The following is a 23468-nucleotide window of genomic DNA, read 5'->3' as shown; positions in this document are numbered from 1 at the left end:
GTGAAATTGCGACGATGGCACTTACAAATTGGTCCTTCGGTAAAATGCAACAGGTACAGACCGGCGTAGAACGCCTCGTTGCCAGCACACATGAAAAACAGCACCGTCCGGTTTGTGTAGTACAGTCTCATGATCGGATTCTCAGACATGTCGATAAACTTGTGACTGGTCTTCCCTTGCAGAAGAGTCCTGCATTTCGACAAGGCAATATAATCACATTCTCTCCTTAGATTGCATTATACAATGTATTATACAATGTAATCTGTGGCTGCGGTCCACTTGACGCTACAAACACTTTGGAGCGTTCTTCTTCTCCTTCTTTCTTTATTGAAAGAAAAGAGAAGAGGAATGCTTCGAAGCATTTGTAGCGTCAAGTGGACCGCAGCCTGTAATACATATAATAATATGCATTCATTATTTTCTTTCTTACGTGTGCAAGTATATCCAGTGGCAGGCTATGTCGATAGCCATGCTCAACTGAAACCAGAAGGTGTAGGTGGGATAGAACAGGCATAACGTGACCATGAGACACATCGTGCCGACTCTGTCCGTTAGCTGATCCAAGATCGCGCCGAACTTGGTGCTCTGGTTGTAATACCTGGCCGCGTGGCCGTCTATCGCGTCCAGCAGCGAGCTGACCACGTAACACCACGACGCGATGACATAGTTGGTGGGCATGAAGTAAAAGGAGATCAGCGCCAGGATCACCCTGCCGAAACCTGTTGGAATGCATAATCGTATTTACTACTTTTTTCACGCTTGACGCGTGAGAACATAATTCGAACGGTCGTCTCGTCATTATGATCAGAAAATAATTCAAGATTCAAGCTTCTCGGCCTAAAGAAAGGAACTGAAAGGATCGCGGGGAAAGTTTACTATTGGCTGGCCGATACAAACGTTACGTGAAACAATAGCGGCGCGGACTCGATCAATAAAGGCAACCTTAAAAGCGTGATTCATATATGGCTCGTCTCATCGACTGAACGACTTTAACGCAAAATGACTCGTCGAAGGAAAATCCGGTTTTACAGCCGCCTCGTGCCTCTCACGATCAGTCAATGCCAGTCATACCGCGTACTACATGTAAGACAGTGGTTTCGCACGTCGCCACGCTCGTCACAGCGAGCGATTATATCCCAAAAGTAGCTCGAGATTAGGTATTTACCGATGATATTCGGCACGAACAAAAAGATGTTCTCCGACTCCGACATCTCGGCGTCGCTCCGGCGTGGATTCTCCCGCGGCGAATATCTACTCCCGAGATCACGCGAGATCATGGCTTATCTGGGGCTGCCGGCGCGGCGGTGTCAAGGATTATCTCTCGGATGCGACTCGCGGGTGTCCGCACTGTCGTCTCCGCTGAGTGTCACTTCGCTCGAACTGAGAATACACGCGTGATACTTTTCTCGTTCTCGCTCTCTATCTCTCTTCCTCACGCTCTTCCCTACGTGTCGGCCGTCGGCGAGCGTCGCGTCGCGTCGTCCGGATGCAGCTGGCAGGCAACGAAGCGGTCGGCATCGAGCAGCATCGAGCGGCGGTGCCTCGTATCCGCCGCGATTTCGAGATGTATCGACCTGCGGTGACGCGTGCACCGGTCGCGATCAAAAACCCACGACCGTAATCGGTTCCGCGCGCGCCACGCGCACTTCCGCTCCCAAAGCTATAATTACTATAATTATTTAATATTAATTTTTGTTTAATTGAATCAATAAAATGTAAGATATCTGGAATAGGCTATTTTAATTAATCTAAAATGAGCACCAGACTATAAAACTTTGGTAGGTCATGTATTACATCAATACTAACTTCAACGAGTATTCTACCTGTTAATAAAAAGATTGTCTGCTTCGTAATGAACTTGTTAGCTGTAAAAAAACGTGCCTCGCGTCAATCATCGCACCTTCAAGTTCTCTCTTTTTCTCCTTTCTATACGGTTTTTAGGCTAAAAGGAATAGTTCATTCGTCGGTTTCGTTTCTATAAGCGAGGAGGAAAAGCGAGGAGAGTAGCACCAAGGCTCCCTCGTCGAGGAGGCACGCGGCTGCCCGCGCGCCAGACGACATTTTCGGAGGCCAAGCGGCTGGTCCGCCGCCGCCGTTCCTCTGCGCAAAAGCGAGGATTCTCCGCTTCTTTGTAGTGTCGCGACGGGAAAGTGTAAAGTCCGTTGCAAAAGCGGGCGGTCCGCCCTCGGCCTTTCCCCGCTTTCCCGGTGATAATCGTTCGCGCGCGTGCGGACGGCGCGTCGCTCGGACGGAGGAGACTTATCCCGTGAAATCTCCTCGGAGAGAAGTGGACCTGTCTTCTCGCCCCCGCGCGGAACGGCTCCGCGCGTTACCCGTGCGCCGCCTCCCGTTCCCCGCGGTCGGCGGCCCCGCGAAATCGAGGCTTTTTCTCGGGCGGGTTTTTGCTGGGCGCCCCGGCCGACGGACAATTCGTCGCGTCGGTGCCCAGAATCGTCTCCTACGAGGACGTCTCGCTCGAAGACGTGGTCCCCCCAGGAAGAGGCGATGTCGCGCGATCGATAACCCCACGCCCGATCTCGGGGACGACGACCAATCGACGGGCGCACGTCGCTCGTCGCTCCGCGCGGAATCGACTCTGCCCGCGCTTGTCTCCTATCGTGTTCTCGGATAATCCTCGATCTCATCCGCGTATAGATCCTCTCGCGGTCCTCGCGCGCCGAGAGAGCGAACGGCATCTGCCATGCCGACGGCATCCGCGCCGTGAGCGGCCGTCGGTCGTGCGTCGCGGCGCTCCACGGATCGCGGCGCCGCGCCGAGCGGGCGATGACGACGTCGCTCGTCGACGCCGACGTCGCGCGCTTCCTCGCCGTGGAGGATAGAGAGGATAGATTAAAAGGCGATCGACGCGCGGAGAGATTTCGCGTGCTTCGCGGGGTATATGTGTGCCGCCGTGCGTGTGCGCGGTGTGCGTGGCTGTGAGAAAGTGGGAGTGCGCACGGCAAAGAAGCTCTTTCGCGTGAGACTCGTGTGAGTCCCGCGTGTGCGTAGCGTTTATATCGGTTTACTCCGCGAGAACGTCCTCGCGGATGGACTCTCCGCCGTGTCGTGCCGCGCGTACGTACATACGTGCGTGCGTCGCGCGTGCAGCACTCGCCGCGTCGCCTCTGCGCAGCGGCAGCGGCAGCGGCCATTTTGAATCGATGAGTGCTCGCCGCGGCGGCGATTATCAACATCGCCGCGTCGCTACGCCGAGACCGGACGGTTTTACGCGTCGACGCGCGCCACCTCCCCGCGCCGACTCCTGCCGCGCGAGCAGCAGCAGCAGCAGCCAGTGCAGCCTCCTCGGCGGGCGCTCGTGTTGTCCGCGCGACGACGCGCCGTCATCGTCATCCTCGTCGTCGTCGTCGTCGTCGTCGTACTTGGAAATGGTACTGTCCAGCCGAGCCGGAGTCCACCTGCGACAGGGAACGCCGACGTTCAGCAGCGCGGCAGCGACACCGGACGGGCCCCGATCTCGACCGTGCACGGCGATTCCGCACTTTTGAGACGACCCGGACCCACGACGCGCGGGTGTGACGTGATACCAGAGGAGGAAGAAAACGGCACGCGGTCGAATCCACCCGTTGGCGACGCGTCGATCGTTCAAATTTGACATGTGACCGCCAGAGCGGTGTCGCGTTTACGTAAGTTGTTGCCTCCCGTACGGACGCTCCGCTAGTCCGCTCCCCGGGGCCGTGCGCTCGCCCTCCGCGAAGGAACGCTTTAATTGATCGAGTGCTGTGAGATCCTCGCGTACGTCTCCGTACGGCGACCAAGTGACGGAGTAACGTCGAACCTTCTTCCGCCAGGGCCCCGCCGCGATCGATGACGTCGCGCGAGGGACAGCTGTGTCGCCGCGACGGTTGACAGCCCGTGAACTAACCTCAAATTCGCGCGGCGCGAGGACTCGGCCGTCGGCTCCGCGGCAGCCCTCTCTCGCCGACGTGGCTGCGCCGCGAAAACGAGTGCCGTCCGATCTCGACGAGCCTCCCGAGGAACTCCGCCGAGGGAAATCCCGCGATTCCGATTCTCGAGGAGGATTCGATCCGTCGCGAGGAACATCTTTCCCGTCGCGTGCGCGCGCGTGCGGAACCGAGTGCGAAAATCTCCGCGAAGAACTCCGCGTCGCGTCGCATAGATAAGATCGTGAGTGTTTTAAATATCCGGACATTGTTTTCGATCGAAAACCTCCCTGGATTCTCGATCGGATCCCGGATTAAGGACCTCTCTCGCTCTCGTCCTTTTCTTAGCCCAAGGTACTTCTTAGATTAATTAGATTCGCGGCTGTTGGTCTCCAAATTGACTGATCGCGAGTCCTAAATTGACGGCTCATTGTTGTTCTCTCGGTGAACATCTAGATTAGCCGGTCCTTTTCCAGGCCGCGTACGTACTCTCTGTAATCCAAAAGGATACGAGGAGAAAGAGGACCAAAATTAGTTCGAATTGAAACAGTTGAGAAACTCAGCGTCCCGCGCGAGCGTCGGTGTCAACCGGATCGACGCTCCGTCATCGAGACATCGTCGTCGTCGTAAACGTGCTTCTCGTCTTCGTACGACCGAGAGTTCATCGGGTGCGGCGCAGCGTCTTCAATGCGGCACGGATCGTCGACGAGCGGTCCTCGAACGGTCCTTCCGAGGCTTGATGGCCCTTGAGGGCTAAGAGAGAAGGGAAGGAGATGACGAGGGAGCCATGAGCACGGCGGACACCGCGCTGTCAATCTCGATCAAGATGGCCCCAGGGCCGGAACACCGTCAGGAACCGGTAGCTCCTGACAAAATCGCCGAGAGCGATCGTGCCGCCGACGTCGACGCCGCTGCCTCCGTCGTCGCCGTCGCTGCCGCCGCCGCCGCTGCCGCCGATGTTGTTATCGATGTAGAGAACGTCAACGTCGCATCGACGACCGGTAGCGACAACACCAACAACAGTAACGACAACAACAACGACGACGACGACGACCACTCTGTCGCCGTTGCTGCCGTCGCCGTCACCGCCGTGGAGCAAACTTCGAACATCGAGATTGCTCCGGCTAATTTTGCCGCTGGCGCCGCCGATTCGATCAGCTCGCCGCCGAGCAGCGGCGCCGACAGCAAACAGGTGAGCGCGACTGCGTCGAGGAAAACATCTCGGGACTCGCGTCGTCGAGGAACCTTCCCTTTTTTCAGAGTTGTCGCGAGTACTTTGTACAACGAGAAGCACGCAGGATGGACCTGGGGATCTGTAAAATTATCGACGAAGGTTTCTTTGAGACCTTTAGCTTTCGCCCTTTCGCGTCGGATCTCGTCAGAAAGTTATTTTTGTTGCCTAGGAATAAACATCCAGCTCACGAGAAAATTATACATCGATTGACACATCATTCAATGTTCCAATTTCTTCCTGTTCTCGCTTTTGAACATGAGAGAATCGAATGTGTGATCTATAAATTATATGAGCTCCGATTAAAACTGGTCAGGTGTTCGATTAATTCGTTTCCGACGATGTTATTTTGGATCACGATCTTCTCTCCGAAAACGAACGATTTCCATTCGCGTCACCGAATTATTTATATCTATTTAGTAAATCGAATTTTGTATGTCTTCCGTCGCTAGCGTTTTTCTCGTTCTAAATAAAATAATATTCTAAAATAGAATATCGGGACACGGTATCGATATTGTAACGTGAGACGAACAAATTTAAATTAAGATAGTGCGCAAATATTTCACACGCTATATTCATCTCCCCTTATTTTAATGCGGTGAAAAATTTGCGCGTTCGTTATCGGTCTCGAAATCCACAAATCGCGTCGAAAGGTGAGGGGTCGTCGTCTATCCTCTTTTTTTTTGTTAGAGAATCTCACGTCGCGCGGATCTCCATCGCGATTTGAGGACACATTCCTGAGGTTACGCTCCTGAAATGGCCGTGCTGGCCCTCGATAGAGCGAGGACGCGTCGCGCGCAAATACGTTCTCAATACCCCTTTTCGGCGTTCGATTAGCTCGGCGCGATTTCTTTCGGGCAATTAGGCAATCCGATCGCGAGCTTGAACGTCCCCCATCGGAGCGCCGCCTTCGATTCTTGATTTACGAGTATTGCGTAATAAAGATCGGTGCTATATTGTGCCGAATTTACGCGAAATCGATAGAGTGGCCGAGGGCGGTGGATTGAGGACCGAATTATGCCGAGGGACGCGACGGAAAACGAGAAATTAATGTACAGACCTATTTCGCAAATTTGCGCAATTTGTATACCGGGTACGCATATTTATTAAACTGTTAAACGTTTACATTCTATTTATGATTAATAACACCGTCGGAAAGAAGCATTGTCATGTTTCCTCTCCCCTCCCCGTCCCTTAGAAGATTACTCATCTCCTTGGTTCGTTAATTATAGCCTCGTTGTGTACCTTGTTTTTATTACCCCTCCGTCTCTTATTTTTCTCCCTCATTATTGTTCGCCGCTCCTTTCACGCTTATCATTTTCGTCTTTATCGAAAAAGATAAGGGCCAAGCCGCTCGATCGTTACGCGATGCACCAGATGAATCAAGGTCGATTTTTCATCCTTCTAGAGATTACGTAATCGCGATCTTTGTAACTCTATGATTTTCCCGATTACCGATTTTGAACCAAAACGGGTAATGAAGCTTCGACGAAGCTACAAGTAGTTTCAATTAGTCAACGAATTCCGCGGTTATTCGCGCACTGTTTTTTTTCTGCTTTCTTTTCCAATTCACATATTCCGGAGACGATGCACATTTTTTAAGTCAAGTTTAATCGTTCGTTTCACCTTCGATTGAAAGATCCCATTCAGCCTTGCCTTTTTAACCGGTCTCATGCAAATGCTCCCTTACAACACGACGCGCTCATCAATTACCATTCAATAATGGGCGCTATCGCGCGAGGCTCGTAAACTAATTACCATTATCATTTATGTCGTGGAAGGTGAGTCGCGACGTCGACTCCGCGAGTCTTCGGCCAGCCCCCCCCACCGATTCGCCGATACCGTCTTCGGGAGTCTTTAGTTGCCACGTGCGAACGCGCCTCGTCGCGTCGCGCAGAAGGCGCGATCGACGGACATCAACTCGCGAAAAAAAAAAACGGCACGGCCTAATATCGGCCGCGAACGCACACGCTCTCGGGACGTGACGATTAGAACTGGGACTCCGTATACGGCGCGACCGTCGGCTGATCGCGCGGCGACGTCCCCGAGATCGGCGTTGCAATCGGCGACGCCGCAGTTTTTATACTCCGAAATTTTCTTTTTCTTACAAAGTATTAAAAAAAAAAACAGATCTTTATAACCGCGACGTTTGGTGTGAGGCATATTTTCTCGTATCTACAACACTGAGGGGAAAAAGTAACGCATGTCGAGTCGAGATTCTATCGATTTCAATTCTCGATCTTCTTATAGCGTTTTTTACTGGGAAAACTTACTAGTGCAACACTGGTGCTAACGCACTGACAAAAATTTGTCAAATTAAACACTGAAAATATGTGACCTAATTTTCACGTTGGAGCAATAAAATTGCACTCATTGCGCACCAGTGTTGCACTAGTTTTTCCGGTAGAAAACGCTACAAGTTAGGGCCCATGGCACTTGGAAAAACTTAAGCAGTAAGCAAATCAGCCAATCATACAGTCTAGAACTTAAGACCTAACGTAAGCGGTAGCGAATCAGTACCGTTGATTTTTTTATCGCTTACGTCTTACTGTTTAAGTTTTTCTACCCGGGCCTTTAGAGAAACTTAAGCAGTAAGACTCAAGCAATGAGCAAATTTCAAGTATTCTTAAAAACTTAAGGCCATTGCACGTAACAAAGTTTTAGTCATTATCGTAAGGCCGTAAGAAAATATACCAATCACACTCGATTATTCTTCGAGCTCAAGGAGAATAATTGACTGTGATTGGTCTATTTTCTTACGTCCTTATACGATTATGACTAAAACTTTGTTACGTGCGATGGCCTTTAAGATAGCCATTGGTCAATTTGCTTACTGCTCAAGTTTTTTACTGCTTATGTTTTTCTCCGGGCCGATCTTTCGATTGAAAAGTGTTAAAAAACCGGGCACTCTCGGATGCTTCAAAAAACAAAGATACAACAGATATATAAGTCCGTGCGAGTGATAATGAAGCTTTTAAAAAAAAGATGGACGCAATGGAGCGGACTGCATCATGCCGGAAGGCATGACACGGCAAAATAGCTCGGCTTTTCATTATTTTGGATTCCACGCCGCACAACATTGGCGAAGATAAATCCGACGTGATTCATCGACGCGATAAACTCCGGAACGGTCGGTTCGCGCCGGTTGCGCTATTATTTTTTCGAATAATAGCTCGTCGATCGCGAATCGACACGCGCTCGCCACAGAATATGGGGCATCCTTGCACATTTTTCACATCTCGATGACAGATGTTTATCGAGTTTCGCTCTCTGCGGGGAGAGCAACGTCGAGCCGCGATTCGCGTTACGAGCGTACAGAAAAAAAAGTCTTGATACGATCGCCGGAAGAAAGGGATATTGTCTCGCGTGGATTCTCGTCGCGAAATTCGACAAAGAACGTATATTTAGGGCCGAGTGCGTGCGGCCGTCCGATTCTCAATCCCGGACAGCCATCGCGTGCACATCTGTACGTATATACGTACACGCACGATCCTCCAAACAGAGGACTCGCCCGAGTACGCACGCGTGATCGTCGCGAACAAGAGCGTGCCGTCCCGTTCCGTGTTCCGTGACAAATCAGATTTCGTCGCCGCGGACGCACGACAACGATTCGTACACGTTTCGCTCGCGACGCACGGCGGGAACGAAGATTTATTTTCTTCGGAGCGCGAACCCGAAACTCTCGATCGCTCCAATCTCTTCGAAATCCTCGCGTTGAAAATCGAGATAAAACGCGTGCTTTTGTTTTTTGTTTTTGTTCCTTTGTTTCCACTCCGTTTTCATTCGCGAATTATCGATACGGTAGCGCGACGGAGGAGGGAAAGAGAGAGAGAGAGAGAGAGAGAGCGCGAAAAGGAGCGGAACGAGAGCTATTTCGGTTTCGGTGAGGCCGCGTGGCGCCCCCCCAATCTTCTTACGCCCCTGGGCCGAACCGTGCTCTCAGTGTAATGGCGGCGGCCATGCTGGGAAGAGCGCGCCGCGCCCGCTCGTCGCAGTAGCTTTCAAAAACCGGGGGACCCCGCCGTATCGGCCGACGAAGACGACGACGACAACGACGACGTTGCTCCTCCGTTCGTGAAGGCGACGACGCCGCCCGTGCACGTAGAGCCCGGGGAGCTCCGTCCACGGGCTCCGGGATGCGCGACGTTCGTCCGCTCGCGTGTTGAAAAAGCAGCGGCGGCGCGACCGCGAGAAGTCGGCCGAGTCCGCGAAAGTGCGATCGCGAAGCGAACGAGCGAACCCGGCCGTCCGTGTGTCCTCTAAAAATACGAATTCCGTGTGCCGGCATTGCCCAGCGGATTTTTTTCTCCACCGCCTTCCGTCGTAAATCGTAAGTCACCCTGATATCACTCTCTCTCTCTCTCTCTCTCTCTCTCTCTCTCTCTCTCTCTCTCTCTCTCTCTCTCTCTCTCTCTCTCTCTCTCTCTCTCTCTCTCTGTCTCTCTCTCTCTCTCTTTCTCCCTCCCTCTCTCTCTCTCTCTCTCTCTCTCTTTCTCTCTCTCTTTCCCTCTTTCTCTGTCTCTGTCTGTGTCTCTCCGCTCTATCTTTTCTTTCTGTCTCGGAGTTCGTGTCTTAATTAGCTAATCGCTGGAGCGCTATCGATCACACGAATGGCCCGCGGATCGGACTCCGCGGCTTCCGCACCGTCCCCGACGACGGCGGTCGTCGATTTACTACGTAAATCGTCATCTCTCTGTCTCTTTCTCTCTCGCGCACGCACAACACCCTGCATAAGAAATTGGGACTCCGTGACGATTCTCGTCATGTCATTGAACGTTCGGCGAGTTCGCCGAACCAACGTTGTATCGTTGTCCCGAGATCTCCCTTCGCCTCCCCTCGTTTCGCCCGCTCTCCGTCTCACCCTCCCTCCCGCCCCCCCGCGTTCCCCACCGTCTCCGTTTTCGCCTTTTCGACGCTTTGTCCGTCGGTTGTTTGTCCGTCTCTCTCGTTTTCGGACACTATCGAGTTTCCCGTATGCGAACGAACGTAACGTGTAACTCTCGGAGCGTGCTCGAGTGCGTGCGCGCTTTTTCCGCACCCGGTATAATCGCGCTGGATAAAATCTGGAGTTTCAGTCGGAGCGACGATAACGGCACGCGTATCTCGACGCATTTTATTTTTGACACTATTGCCGCGTGTACGAGCTGTGTATGATTCCATGTGGAATAGTGGAATCTGTTTCAACTGCTTTCCATTTGTGGACAGGCTAATTGGTTATGTTGGCATGGTTAAGAGGGTCTTATTGAGAATCAAAATTGCGATCGAATTGCATCAGATTGATTGTTTACCTAGCGTTTTGGGAATGGCGCATGAATATATTATGCATATATTATTATTTATGTAAAAAGATATATGTACATACATATAATATAATATATACACATATGTATACATATATCTTTTTAAAACATACATAAGTTATATATGTATATATATATATATATATATATATATATATATATATATATATGTAGGTCTAGAGGTATGTTCCGGGACTGTTTACGTTTTTTGAAATGTACAGTCCTGGAATATAACGCATATATATGTAATCAGATTCAAAAAATTGTCCCGAAACGTGCCGTAGGACATGAATTTTTTCCAGGACAGTCCTGGAAACTGCCAAATGTCCTGGAATATACCGATGTAAAAAATAAAAGTCCCGGAACATACTTCTGGACCTACATATATATAATTATATATATATGAACGATGGTAACTGCTAGTTGAAAAATGTTATTTCCACGTTGCACTTGTCAATTGCGGTTGTCAAAAGAGAGTTGGCGAATTTTTAACTTTTTTTGGCGACAGTAACTGGGCAATCGGCAATCAGAAATAACACTTTTCAACTAGCAGTTGCCATCGTTTGCGACGTATTGTAGAATCGGCTTTACACAGATCCAATAAGAGAAACCTTAAATTCACTCTCTAGGGATCTGCCAATACATATGTTCTTATCCAGCTCGCGTACGAATTAATTCCTATCGCAAAACTATTTTAACGATGTGACAATGTAGATAATACATGTTTTCCGCAATGTATTTTCTATTAAAATTAAGAATGTAGACATCAGACGGTGATGTTTAAATAGCAGAGAACTTTAGGAACCTTAATAACTTACTCTTAAAGTGTATTTACTTTGGCTAAGATAAATAGGAAAGCTCTACGAGAATGTAATCAGTACAGTGCAGTTTCTGCAATCTTGCGTAAATAATGTAATTTTTTCAGTTGTTCTCATTTTTAGGAGGAACCACCAACCCTGTCTATGCTAAATGATAATGAGTTACGGGCTTTACTGGATGAAGCTATAACATACAAACGTCCGAAAGATCGGGAAGGAAAGTCTAATCTTTTTAAAGTACGTACGGGCTTTGAACTTATGTATTGAACATAAAAATGCTATTGTGTTAAGATATGTATAGATTGATATGTGTGCTTTGTAGGAACTTTTGCAAGAGGCAGAAGCGGACGAGACTGAGGAAGGCCGTAGAGTGATATCTAATTCACGCTGTCTTCCGGGCTCAAATCGCAGGAGGCATAAACGGGAGTCTGTGTCCGAGCGTTTGACACACGGCGGATCATTGCAGAATTTAGCGCAGCCTATAGCTTCGGAATTCGATAGTAGTTTTGCTTATCTGACGTCTAGTTCGTGTCATACTTACGGAAGTAGTAGGAGGAAGAATAAAAAATACACAGGACCCAGTGTCTCTGCTAGACAGAGAGAAGGTGGATCATTACCGTCGAATGTAAATGCATCGCATAACCTTGCTTCTTTGGCTAATTTAGATCTAACATTCGATAAGAAGGTATTTATCATTAGAATTAATAATAATATTCATAAATATAAATGTCTATGTTTTATTAGTGCATGTAATAAATTAAATAAAAATTTTTTTTGAAAGACATTTCATTGTCATAATATTGTAACTTTGATGAGAATGTAAGCAACATATTGGCAATTTTCTTATCTGTTTGTGAAGAAGAGCTTCTACGAGGAACGGTCAGCTTATGATTGGACCAATAAGGAAAAATCCAAGTCTCTAGACAAACCATCGTACACCAGTACAAAGAAAGAGGAGAAGGAGAAAGAGAAAAAGGAATTGAAAAGAGACACCGCTGGTAGTTCAGGCGAGGGAGAATCTGAAACACGAGAGAAACGAGCCAGCAAAGGAAAATACGGAACAAATGAAATGCTGGAGTCAGATAATCCACCCCCGGAATATAAATCGGATTACATGGTCATCGATTTGGGTGATGTTGAGGTAAAATATCATTTGTGCTAATTGATCCTTAGCCTCTTAGAGTTGTGATACCTTCTGCATATATCTGTACTGTGCGTCTTTTTGTAGTTTTATAGTGATATGTAGGACTTATAGTTTAACCGATTCCGATTCTATTAGAGGAGTTTTCGTGGCAAGATTCTCTCGGTAATTTGCCTTTCAAAGCTAATTGATATACGAAGAGACATTTTCGTTAAATTTTAATGTAAATTTTATTACAAATTTTACTATTTCTTTTGTAGTAATCTCGGCATTATACGGATACTATCGGTTATATATAAGAATTTTTCAAATATACATAAAACTTGAAAAGAAAATTTTTTGAGTTATATAAAAATTGTTTTAAAATAAAAAAAATTGATAGCGTTATTTATGTATTTTTATTGAAAATTTTTGTCATTTTTATATTTATTTTTGATTTATATTCAAATTATATTTATATGTTGAAATATTTAATAAGTGAAAATATATTGGAAAATAATGTTCGCTTGTTTGTGAAAAAAAACTTTTTCAAAAGCTACACATGGGTCATTCGTGTTTGTTAGTAACTTTTGTTAATAACTTTTTGCTGCTCGAAAGCCGATCAACGATTCATATCATCACTGAGAGATATTCTTTTTATTGCAAAGCCTTTTTTTAGAGGGGATCTATTCTCTGGAATAAAAACGATTTTTTCAATATTTAATAGGTTTTAAATGGCATGGGAATGACACATGACGTACATGTGGTATTGAAAGGTTAATAAATAAGAGAAAACAATTACAAAACAATTTAAAGAGTCAAATTGTACAATTATTATTTTTTGTTAAATTTTAAGAGACCATTTATTCCGTATACATATAAATATTTTAATGTTTTTTACTTCAATATTATATTTTAATAATGCACGGAAAAAAATATTGGTCAATTAAAAAAAAAAGTTGCTTTAATTAAACGTCGACGTCACGGGCTGCTACAAACATAAATAGTTAATTCAATTGGATATTATTGGGTCAAATATTTAAATTTATTAAAACAACTATCTGATATTTTTTGTTCATTAATATTGATGTTGCATCAATAGATTTCATCTCGATTACACTGCTGTTGATATAATATCATTTTTTTCCATGTAGGAAATATTATTTTCTGTTTTTATACAAAGAAATTAGTTTGAAGGCAGAAAGGCGACATTTAGAAGGATACAATTTTTTGTGTATTGTAGGTAGGTGCTATCAGTGAAAGAAATGTAGGATCTACGGCAAGTGGGATTCAGAGGCCTCGCTCGTTAGACACTGAAAATGATGAAGGGACCGAATTGAAAATTATCGAACCGCGCAAACCGATCCATTATGTCACACGAGCAACTTTCGATATAACACAGACACCTGTGGACACCACTATAGAGTTTCCTATACGTGATCATAAGCAAGAGAAATCAAAAATGTCTGTTAATGGTACAGAGGTGACAGGGGCATTGTTTCAACCACACAACAGCGTAAAATGCAGTATAGGTGGGGCTTCAAATGGTTCTAGCACTAGCCAGAGCAAAATCGTACCTAGTTTATGCTCCGTGATGCCGGCATCTTGGCAAACGCAAAATATAACAATGGGTAAGAATGACACTTTAATTTAATGTCCTTCATATGATGCTTAAACTTTTGAAAGATTTTTCTATGGATGCATTAGAATGTACGTGTGTTTTATCCGAGTCTCAAAATTAATAGAGTTATTTATTGCAAATTGAAATATGTGACTTGCACACAGAAGGTCCCAGGTATACAACGCAGCACATCACGATGAAAGATCCATCCGTGTCGGGGGAGAAGAAGTCGTTAGACGAAAACGGAAATGCTGTGCAGACATATAACGGTGAACGGAAGAAGCCTAGGAGAAAACACACTCAGGAACACAATGTCAAAGTTTACAATGCCGAAAATGTCGAAGGCCATCGTAAGGATATCGTCGAAGATATCGACAGTCTAATTAACTTCATTGAGAATAAGGAATCCAAGAGCAAAAAGGGAAAGACCGGTAATCCCGTTAGAGTGAAGATTAGTTCCGGCACAAAACCGAGAACCAGGGAGAAGGATACAAAGAGAGAACAGTTGCCTTCCAAGTTAAAAAAATCTAATTCCCTGGAAGAGATCTCGAAGACAAAATTAGAGGATCTCACGACGGAGAAAAGTGTTAGTTCCAGCGGTGCCAGCAGCGTGTCCAGTCAACACGGTATGTGTGTGTATATATACAGCTTTTAGACATGATTTATATGTATCTTTCTTAATATTATACTGTTTTTATAATGATAGGCGTAAATATAGCATTGCGACGTCCGAAACAAAGAAGCACCGGAGATGCGACAGTTGATAGTCGAGGCGACAGGCGATCCTGGGGGACAGAGGAAGGTCAGTCGATATATTGCAATGACACGGGAGAAGATTACACGAGCCGTCGTAATTCCAACAAAAAGATTAATCCGGAACCGGAGCACGAGACGGAATTTCTGGTAGTTACGAAAAAGAAAAAGAGCAAGAAACAAAGAAGAAGCTCCAGTGGCGGCAGGGCGCAAAACCTGACGACATCAGGATCGTATCTCCAGAATTCCAGAGGATTCTCTAACGACTATAGGACACCTCTTTCTCCCGAACTCCGAAGAAAATCGGCTAGCAGCATGCCTCCGAGGTAATTAGACAGTTTTGCATATTTTGTAACAGATGATTCGACACTTAAAGATTATAATGTTCAAATATGTTGTAATTCCTTGCAGCGACAAATCGGCAGATAGTAGCGATTTGGATTCAGTTCACTCGTTGCCGGTTACATCGAACACCTCAAAGCACAATTTGGCCAAAGTTGCAACATCGTCGGGCGGCACTCCGCAGGCGAGTTACGCGGACATAGCGCGCATGGCTACCATCAACATGACACACAATCTGACCATGTCCGCCATGCTAAACACGTCGTCGTGGCCCAGTGTTCCACCCAAGACTCCTTCAGAACCGGATAAAGTGCCTCAAGATTATTATCCGAGTCTAGACGAGTTGCAGCATTCGGAGAGGAAAGCTAGGCAGCAACAGGCCCAATCGAACCATGCAGCAGCGAGTCTGGGTCTGGCTTTCGAGAAGCCACTTTCGCCGACTCTGACGAAGATGAAAAATTCGTCAGATCGAAAGAAAGCCGAAGCTCAGGAAGAGGCCATCAATAAGAACATCCAAGTGTTTAAATATGTGCAAGATATCGAGAAGATGCACGAAAGCCTAACGCAAGCAACAGAACACAAGGAACAGAAACATGCGAGTTGTAGCAATTACAGCCCGAATTCAAACGAGACTACCGCGATAAACGCCGTAACGCCAAGATACAATAATAGTACAACGATGAATTATAATCCAGTCGATACCGATAACAATCCTAATTGCACCGTCAACAATAAAGATTCTGTTACGTTTCCACGAGTCAACAATCCTCGCCCTCGTAGGAATTACGTACACAGTAATCAAAATGTACAAACTCAGGGAATGTACGAAGAGCAACACGTTAAAAAGCCTGCGTCTTCTTATCACGAGGAGGCAGTCAAGAAATCGCATAATACCGACGTCCCGCAGTCCGAGAGCAAGACTAATCCAACGTGCGCGTCGCACGACGGCGCGGACGCGCAGAAGTTGAAAACTGCGAAACCTACGCAGGACTCGCAGAGCGTTGAATCTGAATCTGGAAGTAACAAGACGACTAGCAGCGATCCAAGGACAGCGAGGATCGCGAAGGAGTATCAGAACACCACGATGAAGCACGATGCGAAAGTGGGAGTCTGTCAACCGCAAAACTCGAAACAAGATAATCAGCAGCGCGACGACGTGGAAAGCAAGAAGACGAAGTCGCCGAACGCGCAGTCCGATAAGGACCAGTCGCAAAGACCGTCCGCGGAGACGCAGCAGACGAAGAGTTCGACTCCTAGACCCGCGGTGATCCTGTTGGACGAAACTTCCTCGGACATCGCGAAGAACAACAATCTGCCGACGGAACTCACGTTCGGCTTCGAGATAAACGAGTTGCTGCTCTCGGAGGATAACGGCAACGAGGAGGCGACTCCGACGATCACGGCGAATCCGGCTTTTTCCCCGGCCATACCGCCGCTCGTCAATAAACCGCCGCCCAACAATTTCGAGAGGAATCCGCCGTTGTTCGCCGAGAAACCCGTGAGATACGACAAGTTCTCGTCCAATTATCACATGCAGCAGCCGAACGCTCATCCCGTGACGCCTGTGCATCCGGTCATGGTGCAACCGTTGCCGTACATGAGCTATCCCACCAGATTCGCGCCACCCACGTATCTGCCACCGCCGCCTCCACCGCCACCCGGAATCATGGAGAAGTTTCACCCGCCTAAGGAAGATTTCTCTATGCTCTACGTAGCGCCCGAGGAAGAACTGAATGTGCAGACGTACAACCACGATAAGATCGTGTCGTTCGTTGGCTTAGGTAAGATACACCATAGCATTTCCGAGCTTAACCGAGTTATTCAATGCGCCGTTCCTACTATCTTGCTTATTCCTTGTACTCACTGCTCTTGTTTCTTCTTTTTGTCAATAGCATGGGACGCTGTCATGAGAGAAATGCCAGTGACAACCGGCCGTATACAGTTTTACAGCGGACAGTGAAGTTAGAAAGTTTTCGACGCGACGAAGGCAATAGGCAATGACAGTAACTTTTGTACTGGTAAACCACTTCCATTGCAAATAGTTAGTTTGATGAGTCTCGGTCACGTTGATACGCGAGACCAAGTACTCCTACGTGCTACGTGCACGGTTGCTCCTTTCGGGACGGTTAAAGTTCGTTCGGAGAATCTTGCTTCTTCGAGTCGAACGTCAAGATCGCTGTGTCAACGCGCGAGATCGGTGAAGCTGAGTGGTGCAAAGTGTGCCTCAAGAGATAATAATAGCAATGTACATATAATCAGTCAACAAAAACGAAGGGGAAAAAAGGATAAAGTGTATATTCCAAGTAATGTACATTGTACTTGCTAAATTTCCAACGATGGTGACAGTCGCAGAACTTCAGTATTGACAATTAGGAACGTTTGATCGGAAAACATCCTCTTTCTTGGGAGAAAGATGTATCTTTGTTTCTTTGAGTGCAGGGAACTTCCAGCGTACGAGCCACGCGTGTATATACGTCAGACATCTCTATAAATTTTTTGAAGATTGTCTTGGTTTGTATAATCGGTGTACAATTGTAAGAAGTGCTTGGAAGAAAACGCTACGCAGAGAGATATGGACTTGTAATAACCAGGTCTACCGTGAGAGGCGAGCCTCGATGGAAGAATCTCGTCCATCGACAGTGGTATCTCCTGGTGCCTTTGAAGTCACGAATCTTTAGGCAAGTCAATGGAAAAGTGTTGAAGAAGCCTGCACTAATCACATCGAGTCGAGAAATCTATCAGAAGTATCGTAAACCGTCTGTAAGTAGTTTCGAACTCTCGAACTGAGACGATCTTTAAATCGACATCATGGAAGATTATGAACCAACGGGTTATGATCGGTGAGTCGAAATATGACGAAGGTCAGAATATATACAGATATTGTACTTTACTCGATAAATACAAATTAAGACGACTGTAAATGAAAGAGATGTAAATGCGCGGTTGTGTGTAATATATCGAAGTAGCGTGGTCGACTTAGAACTCAGAGTGGCTGCTTCTTCCAGTTGTGGAGCATTCGATAGCTTAAAATAATAGGGGGAAAAAAAAACAAGATGGTCACTAACTGAGTTTCGTCAAAGAAAGCTCAAAATCTGGTCAAATGTCTGTGAAGAATGCTGAATGAATCGCAAAAACGTTAAATTTTTACACAGACTTGCTTATTTAATAAAAAATAACTGATAACTATTCGTAATGATAATTATAAGAAGATGCTTGTGATCATAAGTAAATATACAATGGTGTGAATGCGTGTGTGCGTTAATTTCATGTAGACCGTGATCGGGTGATAATGAGGGTGAGATTGCTGTTCGATTTGAGGTAGGAGGCATTGCCCCGGGAATGCACGAAGGTAATCCGTGTGCACTGTATTAATGCGTATCGTTTGCTCATTAAAGGTAACTCGACTTTCACTTAAAGCTCCACACACGCGAGATACGTTCCCAGTTCCTAAGCTTTCGTTTCGTCGAATTTATCTTTACCAACAAACGACGATCCGTCAATTTCTGAAACGTGCGGGGATTCTCTTGCATTTTCCTTCCTTGTTTTCCGAGGCGTTTAATTTACAGGCGTAAGAAGAAAACGTGCACGCGTTACCATTTCGATGAGGTATATGTAGATGAAAGCATATACGCGCTGTAATATAAACGGAAGTATATATACGGGGGGGTGGATCTCTTAAATCTTTTCAATTAAACTGGAGGTGAAAAAGAAAAAGAAAAGATATATAAGCCGTATCTTAAATTCGTATGCCTGTAAATGCCTAAACAACAAAAAAATTGAGCCTAAGAGAAATAATAACGCATGTAATGCTGCTTTTAACTACTGTAATTATACGGTTTTTAAATATAAGTCTATATGTACTTCTGTAAACCTCAGGGGACACTGCAGAGGTCCGCGGTATCGTGCTCCGAATATTACTGAACGGATTAAATATTAAAATAACCCCTTTGCGTTTAAAAGCTAACTTTAGTTGCATCTTTCAATTCGTTTCGCGACTCACCACCTCTTGTCGTCGGGGCGCGAAAACACATTCTAAATAATCGTTATGATTTTATTATTGACGTTGTTTTTCGCATTGCGAAAAAACAACGTCGTTCAATACGAGAATAAAACCTTCGTACAGCAGTCTCATACGTCTATATGAAAGAACAGAATGAGTGGGATGCGAATCGTGGAAACTTATCGCCTTCATAGGTAATGATAAAAAAAACAAATTATCATAGATAAGTTTTCATATGGAAGCATGAAAGTGTACTATAGTATTATAACGCGAGTTAATTATGATTAATGAATTAATATTGGTCAAGTTTGTTATATATCGTTCTTTCTTTGCGAAGATATCAAAATTGTGTAAAAACGAAAAAAAAGATAGTCGTGCTCCGTTGATAATTTTCATGTTTTTGTCCAGTATGTAGGAGATAGTTCCAGCTGGAGGTACAGCTTTCGAGATAAGCGAGAAATCGAGATATTTAATTGTACGACGCAAGCGTTTATCGCGCGTATCAAAGAGTAACTCGGAAAAAAAGGTACGACCGTAAGCGGCAGCTAAAATATCCGTTACGGACTTGACGAAGTGTCCCGAAGGGTCTCTTTCCTTTTCCCCTCCCCCTTTTTAAAGGGCAACTTCGCGGGAGACACGTTTCCGACGTTACGTTGACTGTGCCAGACGCCTTCACTTATCCCTTCCTTCTTTTTTCCCCCCAATTATCACGTTTTACATTCAGTTGCCGATGTCGACGTTACATTCCAAAAGTGCAATCGCGAGAGCCGCCTTTCCACTCGTTTCCACGAAGAGAACTTTCTTTTAAACTCCTCGTGCTTCTCCCAGATTCTTTCCCTCCCCGCGTATGTTGCTCCAACGGAGAATGTACTGGTCGATTTCTTTTCTTTTTTTACCCTTTATTTCCTTTTTATTTTTATTTTACGTGTACACACACACATATCACATCACACCTCGACACGCTGCACACTCGTGAACGATCTCGCAGTTATTACTTTGACTGAATCGCCTGCTCACGGACGGATACCTCTTTTTCCGAGCTACTTCGACTCGACACGCGAAGGAACTACAATTTCAAAAAGAAAAACGAAAAAAAAAATAAAAGAAACAGAGTCAGGTGCTCCACTCGCCTTAAATGCAACTGAATGCAGTCTCAGCCTGTGCCATGTTGACCGGTTCAAATGGCTAAGTGATAAGAGTTCGCGAAGACTAGTGCAAATGTACTTGTGGAGAAGGACTTAAGCGAGGAAGAAAAAAAGAAGGAAGAGAAAGAAGATAGGACCATTACAAAACAAAACAAAACAGTGTACATAGCGAGTGTGGGGTGGCGACTACGCCAACCATGTGTCGCACGTGTAGAGTATACATAATTAACGTTTTCTCTTTTTTTTTCTTCATTCGATGGACACACACACGCGCGCGCGTGGGAACGCGCGGACGTTCGTTGCGGAACCGGCCGGGACCGACTTTTGTCTCTTTGATCTGCATCACGCGATCAGGATCAGGCGGTTAACGACGAGTAGAACGCAACTCGAGAAAAACGACGAGACGACGAGGAAGGAAAGAAACGACGAGCGAACACGGAACAAAGAGAAAAAAGAAGAAAAAAATCACAAAAAGGGAAAGAAAAGCTAAGTTATACACGAATACCTGTACGCCCCCCCCCCCCGAGCCCCCAGCCACCCCCTTACTGTTTTTGTTTATAAGCGTTTATGAGAAGGAATAAATATATGTTTATTTTCTTTCACATCGATCTGCATCTCCATTCATTCACAGAATCTGTTGTAGCGCACCGTGTTTTCCGCCCCGGAAACGCCGGAGGTGTTTCGCCCTCGAGAGTCTAGCTCAGGTTTCGCCCCTTTAATCTTTTCGGAGACGCTTCCCCGTCGCCCTGTTCCGGCGTCAGCTGTCCGTTAATCGCTCGCTCGCGCGAAAACGCGAGATGCATCCGGATCCGATGTACCCGGCAGCCGAGTGTCGCGACTACCTCCGGGAGGTAAATCACGCGCCAGCTAGCCGTTGTTCCCGGACGGAACGCAGACCGAGGAGCAAAAGTAACCGTCCGACGGGGTCTCGAGGGAAATCGATTCGACTACCCCTCCCCCCCCCTCAACGCTGGTCCCGCGCCGCTGTACAATTTGTTACTCGATAACGAAACGATCCTCCTCTCGTATTGTACATACGACGCTGTATCATATAACATTGTATGATTATTACCAACGCTACGGCAAAATTATCCAATTAAGATTACAATTAATGCCGCTATTATTAGTGAGATAATAAGTGAGAGAGAGAGTGAGAGATACTGTGTATATCGAACTGTGGATCTTGCGTGCGCGTGAAAGGCTGTGCTGTCCAGCTGCAAAATCCCTAACGATGCGAGTGTGTCTGTTGCCAAAGTTTCCCCCTTTCGCGAGTGTGCGAGGTGATATCTGATTGTCGAGGTCTCGTAATCGCATCGGCGAGCTTCGTCCCGGGGTGGCAAATCAAAAACCCGCGTTCGTCGCCCCTCCGGGGTGGAAGCGACGCTGGACTTTTCTCCTCTCTTCTCGGGACTTCGCGGCTGAAGCTACACGAAGAGAGAAGAAAATCGCTCGCAGTCTCGTCTTCGTCCGTTTAATTTCGGCGAAGATCTACAGCTTTCAACTTCCTCTTTTATTTTTTATTTTATCGAATTTTACTCGGAATCGAGAGTCTTCGGAGACTCCGTGTTAAATCTGTCTCGACAGATCGCTCGGGAGTACAACGATTCTCTCTGTACGCATTGTCGAGCGTTCGCAGAATTATCCGGAGAGGGGCGACTTTCTTCCGAGGCTTCTTTAAGGAGATTAACGTTCCATTAGGATGTTAATATTAAGACGTCGAAGCCATCCGGCCCGCGTCAGCCCGGACAAGAGCGAATTATCGCCTGCGCGCTATATCTTTTCCGTTGAACGACGACAGATTGTTAAGGCACTACCGTACGAGATGGAAAATTGTAACGTTTTGCGTGAAAAAGCCGGGGGGGGGGGGGATCGAAGAAAGCGAAGATATATCACGATTTATTCTCAGGTGATGTATTCACACGCACGTGTGGCTTATTATTTTGTTAATAACTTGTCGGATATACGCCGAAGCTGTCGTGGACCACGGGTGTGAAGGGTCGTTCGGAATCGTTGCCATGGAATGTGAAAGAACATGCCGGAGTGTGTATGAATGAGAGTGGCAGAGAGAAAGAGAGCGAGAGGGGGAGAGAGGGAGAACGAGGAAGTGGACTGAACATTTCGCTACTTGTGCGAGAGAATTCCAACCCTCCCCGCGGATATGTTTCTGAGAGAGAAAGAGAGAGAGAGATAGGAGAGCGTGTAGTGTCCGCCATTTGGCCTTTATGCTGTCTTACTTGCGATTTCGTACAAGCTTTGCGTGCAATACTGTGATAAAAGAAAAAAGAATGAGTCGTTCTCTATTTCTCTTCGTCCTTTTCTCCTTTTTGAAGCGCATGCACGTACAATGTGAGAGATCGGCGCACGTATATAAATATTATATATATGTCGGGATATGGTCGCCTGTTTTCAACCGGTCCCTTAAAGCGAGTCGCAAATTTTCCGTTTAATTCGCGTACAATTCATTTCCGATATACATATACACATGCGCAACTTTTGAATTTTTGTCTGGTACGAACTCGACGATCGATTTATCGTGGCCTATCCGGTTCTTCTTTCCGCAGCGATCGCTCTCGCGGTCCTCATCGTGAAACCATTAGTTAGTAGGATTACGTGGATTAGACAAGTTAACTTTCGACGAGTCTGTGTTGGATAATCGCATAATTTGTATGGACATCCGGACGCGTTAGCTTCGTACTGCCATCGCATTGACACATTTGTTCCTAATTGTTGCATCGCAAGTTAATATAAGTTTATATTATTGTTTGTTATATATAGATATATTGTGAGTAAAGCGGTGTTAGTTATTAAAAGTGTGCTGAGATAACGTATCTCAGTTCCATAGACAGTGGATGATACTTATTATCTCTTTGATATTTTACGTAAACTTCCAAAATGACTATAATGATAACAATCTCGCGGCAATCGCGCGTCAACGAAACGTGGTTTCGGTAAGGCGTCGCGGTCATTAGCGCGTTTAAGGGGTGGCGATTCGAAACAGGCGGTTCTCCTGAGAGGATAAGAATATGTCCATTCTATGCGCTTCGCGCGATTATTTTCCGAAGCTAAGCGATAGATCGCTAGTTTGGCGTGTTATTTTGCATCCGCAGAGGCTACGACCTGTGAATAAATGGTTTTTGTTGAAAACGATTAATTGTCGGAGTGTATGTGAAGAAAATCCTGACGTCTGCATCTCGATATATCATAATGTAAATAATAACGATATTGCCGAAAAGAAA

General features: G+C 46.2%; 2 protein-coding genes across 7 annotated transcripts in view; one reads left to right on the top strand and one right to left on the bottom strand.

The window, feature by feature from the left end:
* The window catches only part of Pis (phosphatidylinositol synthase), a 2406-nt gene extending 820 nt beyond the window's left edge, over positions 1–1586 (bottom strand). The window contains exons 1-3 of the mRNA XM_071781912.1: positions 1166–1586; positions 431–719; positions 26–189 (exon numbers count right to left, since the gene is read on the bottom strand). Of these exons, the coding sequence (XP_071638013.1) occupies positions 26–189; positions 431–719; positions 1166–1277 (565 nt within the window). The 5' untranslated portion in view covers positions 1278–1586. The remainder of the gene's footprint in view (positions 1–25; positions 190–430; positions 720–1165) is intronic.
* Positions 1–23468, top strand: part of Tyf (twenty-four) — a 25110-nt gene extending 1642 nt beyond the window's left edge. Inside the window, exons 1-10 of one of the 6 annotated variants that reach the window (XM_071781904.1) lie at positions 1840–3644; positions 4379–5094; positions 11375–11488; positions 11574–11936; positions 12111–12392; positions 13615–14002; positions 14157–14618; positions 14699–15071; positions 15157–16868; positions 16980–23468. In XM_071781904.1, coding sequence (XP_071638005.1) covers positions 4690–5094; positions 11375–11488; positions 11574–11936; positions 12111–12392; positions 13615–14002; positions 14157–14618; positions 14699–15071; positions 15157–16868; positions 16980–17047 — 4167 coding nt within the window. In that variant the 5' untranslated portion in view covers positions 1840–3644; positions 4379–4689 and the 3' untranslated portion in view covers positions 17048–23468. Of the gene's footprint in view, positions 1–1839; positions 5095–9007; positions 9464–11374; positions 11489–11573; positions 11937–12110; positions 12393–13614; positions 14003–14156; positions 14619–14698; positions 15072–15156; positions 16869–16979 lie in introns of those variants that run through there. The other 5 variants (XM_071781903.1, XM_071781905.1, XM_071781906.1 and 2 more) reach the window with 5 other exon arrangements.

The sequence above is a fragment of the Temnothorax longispinosus genome, chromosome 6 (genome assembly GCF_030848805.1).
Source record: "Temnothorax longispinosus isolate EJ_2023e chromosome 6, Tlon_JGU_v1, whole genome shotgun sequence".
Lineage (NCBI taxonomy): Eukaryota > Metazoa > Arthropoda > Insecta > Hymenoptera > Formicidae > Temnothorax > Temnothorax longispinosus.
The sequence above is the reverse complement of the archived record's forward strand: the minus strand, read 5'-3'. Positions and strand labels throughout refer to the sequence as shown.